The 7,500-nt window shown below is 47.5% G+C and overlaps 1 protein-coding gene across 1 annotated transcript; it reads left to right on the forward strand.

Annotated features, from left to right (window-relative positions):
* Positions 1 to 1,002: 1,002 nt before the first annotated feature.
* LOC143039196 (uncharacterized) lies at positions 1,003 to 1,526 on the forward strand. Its single transcript, XM_076209053.1, has one exon. The coding sequence runs from the start codon at positions 1,026 to 1,028 to the stop codon at positions 1,509 to 1,511; it is 486 nt and encodes a 161-aa protein (XP_076065168.1). The 5' UTR covers positions 1,003 to 1,025; the 3' UTR covers positions 1,512 to 1,526.
* The last annotated feature ends 5,974 nt before the right edge of the window (positions 1,527 to 7,500 follow it).

Raw genomic sequence — 7,500 nt, forward strand, 5'->3', positions numbered from 1 at the left:
ACGACGAGGACGACGACGACGACGACAACGACAACTGCATCGCGGCAGTTCGGGGAGCTCTTCGGCCGTAGCAGTGTCGTTGCCGTTGGTGGCGATCGTTGGCGCCGCCGTCATGTGATGCACTGGAGATATCGACTTCGGCCATCGTCGTCGGCAAATCCGGAGTCCACCCTGGTCGCTCCTTCTATCGAACTCAGGGTAACAGGAGGAGTCGATCAGGTTAATCTATTGAACTTCAAGCAAACTTACCCTTGTTAAGAAACGACGAACAACGGAAAAAGAAATATCTCGAGACAGGACTGCTCTCTCCTCACTGAAATGGATCAGGAAATGGCAACACTGCATTCAATCGTTTTGGAGAAGAGCCCAGTGTCAACCAGGTTAATGGGGAGGCGGTCCCGAGGAAATCTCCCCGCCGCAACTCACTGTACCCCCACCCTCCCAACTCCATCCTCGCTCTCGGAGCATTCCTCGCGTACACCTCAACGGGACGCCCCAGAGGATGACTCCGGGGGCCCTTCAAGTGGCACCTGGGGTCGGGGCCGTCCCTCCCAGGGAGTAGATGAGGAGGACGAGCAACAGTGCAATCTGGATGCAGAGCGGGAGGTGAGTCCGTCGCCAACGCCCTAAGTCCCGTCCCCAGACTCCAGCCAGCGGCTCTCTGCCTCTTTTCCTCGTGGACACCTGTTTATGGAATTCTGTTCCCAAGCCTCTGGGAGGCTCCCTTGACCGCTGAATAAAATCGCCTGGCGCCAGCCAGACACAGCTCGTCCTCGATCTGTGGAGAACCCTGGAAAATATCCGGAGACGCTTGCGCTGGGTTCCAGGGACCCTTGGTGGAGCACTAGTAGTCAAGGCTTTATTCAGTCGCAGCGCCTCTGTGAATGAGCTCTTTTCCTTCGTTACATTAATTCCTTTTGTTTGTTTTCACCAGCACAGCCGGGTCTCGAACGAATCTACAGCATTTTCAATTTTGTCTCTCTCTCTTTTTGCAGTGTTTGTTGCCTTTCGTCGTGGCCTCGACCATGGCCGCCACGGCCATCGTCGGCCACCCTCTGGGTCTGGGTGCCCCCCTCCTGCACGCCGGCGTGGCCGCCCCCGCCGCCATCACCTACAGCAACGTCAACCTGGACATCCCCGCCCCAGTACCCGACGGTGAGCTCCCAGCACAGGAGGAGCTGGTCAGCTACAAGCCCGTCAAGGCCCTGAGCCGCGGCTCGTACACCTTCACTCCCCAGGTCACCGAAGTCCACCACGAGCTCAAGATCAACGAGAAGAGCTACGACGTTGGCGTGCCCAAGCCCGTCTTCAAGACCCAGGAGGTGACCCCAATCCACCACAAGTACGTGCCCGAGCCCTACGACGTGCCCGTCCACTACTCCGTGCCCACCCCCGTCGGCGTGCCCCACCCAGTCCGCGTCCCCGTCCCACACCCCGTCGCCGTCCCCGTCGCCGCCCCCGTCGGATACGCCGGATACGCCGGATACGCTGGCGCCGCCATCGTCGCCTAAGAAGGACGAGGAGGAGGAGGAGGACCTTGGAGAGTGGGGGGAGACCGAAGTGGTCGAGACCCCTCGAAGTGGAGAGCAAATTCAGAAGTGTCGGTCGCCAGGGAGACCTCGGTAGTCCCTGGAGGCCACCTCCATGGCATCGAAACCATCTTTGTAAATAAATAAACCAACTTCTTTAATAGCGTAGTCTTTGCATGATTTCCTTTTAGCGGTCTCAGAAGCCTATCTAGAGCAAAAATTAACATGCTATGCAGATACGAGTCCTTAGGTGTATAAAAGAACCACATACATAGGTGTGCACATGCAGTAAGAAATCCATATAGGCGAAGGTGATTGTCCTACGCCTGGAGGCGTGTAGCTACGGCCGAAGTCGTCATCTTGCCTTATTTTATGTAAGGACTGTTGTGGGCAGGTAACAGTCACTGCTGGGAATCAGAGAGGACCGCGGGATTCGAACCCTCAACTAAATGAATGCCAGACCAGCACGATTCTTTTTACGCTTTCAGCGTGCAAACACATGTCTACGTATATATATATATATCAACCACACAACGAAAACATCCATTCACAAAGCTTTTGATAATGTACAGCTTACCTTCGCACGACCTCTTTCCTTCTCTGTTCTTCAGTAAAAATAGTCCATGTGTAGCCATTTCATAGCTGCTCTTGTAGACGGTCATTGCTCTTTCCTGGACTGCAATATGAATATTTTTTCTTCTCTTCTGCTAAGCATGATACTGTTATTCTTTATATCATGAAGGATGCTTAGACTTTGAACTTTCTTTGCTTATGTGATCAAGTGAAACTTTTACTTCATCATCGTAATTAACTGCTCAAAGCTGTTCACTCTTGTTCAGAGGCACAGACCCTCCTCACCTCAGTCTCTAAAGTGATTTTTGAACTTACTTAACTATTTCGCCAGATACTAAAGTGAGTCTTCTTAACTGACTTTGAAGTGAATGTTGACCTTATTTCTGAATCTGTTAATTTGTAAGTCTCGACCTTTTATGACTCAAAAGTGATGTTTTAAAAAAAAAATTTACATTCACGTAAACTGTAAGATAGGAAAGTTATGTCTCCTGTCAGTGACGCCTGTGCTACGTTTCAGACCAAATGTCATCGAGATTAGCCCCTTTCAGTCTTGATTTGGCTGCAGTCTCCTCCAGGGAGTGGGATGGGGTGTGTGTGGGACGTATCCTCAAGGGCTAGGAGGATAAAGGTCTCATCCACGGGGAGGACTAAACGTTTCAGCTCAGGATTTCTTTTCGCAATAAATATTTCCCATTCTCGTCACGTGTCAACACCTTCGTTGGGGGTACCACGGAAATGAACGAAATAGCCCGGCGGCAGAGCTATCTACATACCAAGGGACTCTTCCCCTTTATAAGGGAAGTTACCATCCAAGGCACGCACCCGTGCTTTGACTTCTCGTAGGGTGAGTATAAAGAAGGCAGGATACCTATTCTCATCACTCTGTCCCACTTTGTCGCCTTTTACGACTCGCATGGGAATCACGGAGGCAGAATTCTTCCTTCCCCGTACAACAGGGGACACAGGGAAAAGAAAAGGTTTATTCAAAGAAGTGGTAAAAGACAGTTTCAAGGAAACAGCATAAAGGAGGGATAGTCGTAGTACAAATACATATATATGTATATACATATACTGTATATATACTTTGTTGAAAGTCGTTGCTAATTGTGCGCCTATTTTCTTAAAGGTATTTTCCATGTGCTTTACTGTAGTCTTATTCTTTTTTGAAAGCAGGTGTATGGCAGATGACAATTTAGGGTGGAATGGTGTGACGGTATTTCATTTTATATGTTTGTTCGTACTTTGCTCTCCACTGTGGGAGGTCACCTGGGCGTCTCCGTACTCGTTTAGTGACGCCTTGTCGCTTGCTTGGGAGCGCCTCCGACCTCGTTTTGTGACGTTTTGTCACATTCTTGTCTTTATCTGAGGTGTTTTGCTGCATAATTGGGTTTTTGGTGTTTTGTCGCACGCTTGGGTTTATGGAGATTTGTCTTATGCTTGGGAAGGCCTTCAGAACCTCTGCTTGTTTATTTAGGTTTGGGCTCAATTCTTTAATATATAATAATAATGCTTCTAAGATTGGAAATCTCGGTGATTTCTTCTGGAATGTTTCTTGTTAAGGCGATGCCATGTTCTCTTCTTACGTGTTTTTCGGGGCTCTTGATGTAAGGTAATATGAAAGACGACGGGATAACCTTATTGTCTTCATACCAGTATAGGTGGAGGAGAGGCTCCATAGTTCCCTCGGGTACATTTGAACCTATAGAGGACATGTGATTTCTGAAGTTTCTCTCTTGCTGAGAGTTCTTGAGTAGGTTTTTTTTTTTTTTTGTCTTCTAATAAGTCACCAAGTTAAATGATTCAACGAAGTATTCATAAGAGAAACTCTCCTGCCCATATACACCCTCTCTCTCTCTCTCTCTCTCTCTCTCTCTCTCTCTCTCTCTCTCTCTCTCTCTCTCTCTCTCTCTCTCTCTCTCTCTCTCTCTCTCTCTCTCTCTCTCTCTCTCTCTCTCTCTCTCTCTCTCTCTCTCTCTCTCTCTCTCTCTCTCTATATATATATATATATATTTATATATATATATATATATATATATATTTATATGTATATATATATATATTTATATATGTATATATATATATATTTATATACATATATATATATATATATATATAAAGTATACACACACACACACACACACACACACACGCACACACACACACACACACACACACACACACACACACACACACACACACACACACACACACACACACACACACACACACACACACACACACACACACACACACACACACACAGACACACACACACACACACACACCCACACACACACACACACACACACACACACACACACACACACACACACACACACACACACACACACACACACACACACACACACACACACACACACACATATATATATATATATATATTTATATATATATATATATATATATATATATATATATATATACATACATATACAGGAGAAAGGAAACTTGTAGACAGTAAGTACTTTCGTATATTACATCTTCAGACTAAATGACAGAGATACAGAGTTGGGTTTAAATATAAGTATCAGGTTCAACCATAGGTTGGAAGGGGGGAGACAATACAATGTGAGGAGGGGGGAATGACCTTACCCCTATCGACCTGACCAACATATAAGGCTCAATCTGGCGGAAAGATCTCGGTGACCATGTGGGTTACCGATTTATCACATTTAAAATGATCATAGCTTAAGTTTATATTTTTGTCAAACGTGCCTGATATTAAGCAGGATTCTATTATATTTCTTTCTTGTAGGCTTTTTCCTTTAGCTAAAATTGTTGCCTTAGATCAATCAATATGATGGTTGTATAATGCTTTATGTTGGAATAACGCATTATTTTCCTGGGCAGATCTCACACTATATTTATGTTGGGAAATCCTTGTTTCCAAGTTTTTCCCAGTTTGTCCAATATAAAATTTATTACAATCTTGGCAAAATATTTTATAGGCCACACCTTTGTTGTTAGGAGGGCTGTTATTGACTTGTGTTTTCTTAATGGTGTGGTCATATTTAAAAGCTACTTTGATATCCAATTTTTTGAGTAGGTTAACAATACTAAGAAAATTTTCATGAAAAGGAAGAACAAGTGTATTAAGTTGTTTATGGTTTCTTTGTTCTTGATTGCAAGTTTTGTGAAAGCGTTTCTTGGCGGTGTTGTGACATAGATTAAGAATATGAGTAAGATATTTTAACTTTTCCCCAATATTCCGGATAGTTCTAAATTCATCGTCATTAATTCAGGATCTGAAATCCTGTAAGCTCTCAAATACATGGAAATAAAAACTGATCTTTTCACATTGATGTGGTGATTGGAATAAAAATGAACATAGGAAAGAATATTGGTAGGTTTTCTATAGACGTTTGTTTTCAGAGTACCATTATCTCTAATTATTTCAACATCTAAAAAGCTCAAACTGTTGTTATTTTCTATCTCAAGAGTGAAGTTAATGGAGGGTACCAGTGAATTTAGATTAACAAAGAAATAATCAATAAATAGGTTATTAGGCTAGAAACACAAAACATCGTCTACATATATAATTGGTTCAGATATGTAGACAAAGCCCTCTGGAGAAAGTCTAGGTACCGACGGCCAAAGAAGAACTCGGCAAACCATCGGGCGGAGGTAAAGGTATTTCAAGAGCAAGTGGACGTGGTCGTGAACCACCTTATGGATCTTGGATTCACCCTCTCCTGGACCAAAACGGTATACATGCCGGTGCACAGCAAGGATTACAACGCAGGTCAGTATCCGGACTGGAATCAAATCACGGTCTGCGGTACTGCTGTGAAACCCGCTGCCTCCGTCCGCTACCTGGGGGTCACCTTCCAGCGGGACGGCCTTTGGAACGAGCACCTGAGCCAAGTCTGCCTCAGTGCCAGACGGGCGCTCAATCTTGTCAGAGTCATCCGTCGGGAGAAATGGGGCCAACGCAGGGAAACTCTGATTCCCATCATTCAGAGCCTCGTGCGTTCCCGCCTTCTCTTCGGCGCCCTCGCCCCCCACGACCTCCCTCTGACGGCCGTGCAAAGAATGGCTCGGGTAGAGTGCCAAGCGCTCCGCCTAGGGTTAGGACTAGCAAAGTCAATTCCCCAGGCCCAAGTCTACAATGAAGCCGGCCTCCTACCACTCTGGCACTGCCTGAAGAAGGATGCCTGTACATAACTATTCAGCTCTGCAAGGGTACCCAACTCCACAGACGAAGAGATGGATGAGAGCTGGAACTCAGCCTCTACCCCCGTTCCCGTTCACGGCCTTCCCGTTACAGTAAGGGACATCTGCAAGAAGGCCAAAATCCAACCCGGCCAGCGCCGAAGGATTGCCCAATGCCAGGTGGACCCCTTCCCTCCGTGGGCCCTCACCCCTCCTGAGGTGGAGCTTAACCTTCCCGGGGTTAGCCGTCGAGACGACCCACACACGCTTGCAGCGCGAGCAAGGGAGCAGATTGCGCTCAAATACCGTGACGACCTGCTGATATATACAGACGGATCAGTGCTCGAAGATGGGCGCTCAGGAGCGGGCATCTACCTGCACAACACAAAGGAAGCTTACCCAGTGAAACTAACCCCCACCACCATCCTCACGGCTGAGCTCGTCGCCATCAGAGAGGCAGTGCGAACAGTACTCACCCTCCCCCACCCGCCAGTGCAGGTAACGGTGCTATCAGACTCGAAATCCAGTCTGATAGCTATCCAGAATGGGAGCTGTGCGTCACGCCCCGCCATCCTTAACGACGTCCTGTGCCTTCTAACGGAGGCCGGCAGGGCGAGAGTCCACTTCCGATTCCAATGGGTCCCCTCGCACGTGGGCCTCCTTGGCAATGAGATGGCAGATAAAACTGCCAAAACAGGTGCCACATTGCCTAACAGCAAAGTCACCCCAATCCAACCCTCTGCACATGACTTCTTTAGCAAAATTGACCGCGCTGCCTGGGACCTCTGGAAATCGGAGTACCACTCTACCGCTGTCGAACGAGGATGGCCCCTCAGGACCTGCCTTGGACCGACCCACCCTACCTTCTCCTCTCTACCCCCGTACATTGCGGCAACGGTCAGCAGGATACGGGTGAATCACTGGCGGACCAAATATACCACTTCCCGCTGCACCTGTGGCGCGGAAGTATCTTTCACGCACTGCCTCTTCTTGTGCCCCGCAATGGAAGCCCACTTCCGGCCCCTAAGGACAACCTTCAATGACCCTGCCACAGCCCTCGAACGGCTCGTTGCGGACTCCTCCTCCAAAGCCGATCTCCTCGTCCTCGCAGCCAACCTCGTCTGCTCCTCCCCAGTCGGGGGACTGCTGTAAACAATCCCCCCCACACACACATGCACCCCCATGCTCACAAGTGAAAATCAAAACTCTTACCCAACTACACAAC

The sequence above is a fragment of the Oratosquilla oratoria genome, chromosome 26 (genome assembly GCF_046742065.1).
Source record: "Oratosquilla oratoria isolate Oo_2021 chromosome 26, ASM4674206v1, whole genome shotgun sequence".
Classification (NCBI taxonomy): Eukaryota; Metazoa; Arthropoda; class Malacostraca; order Stomatopoda; family Squillidae; genus Oratosquilla; species Oratosquilla oratoria.

What these genes read in the sequence shown, in the direction of transcription:
- LOC143039196 (XM_076209053.1), top strand. Translation starts at nt 1,026, where the DNA reads ATGGCCGCCACGGCCATCGTCGGCCACCCTCTGGGTCTGGGTGCCCCC.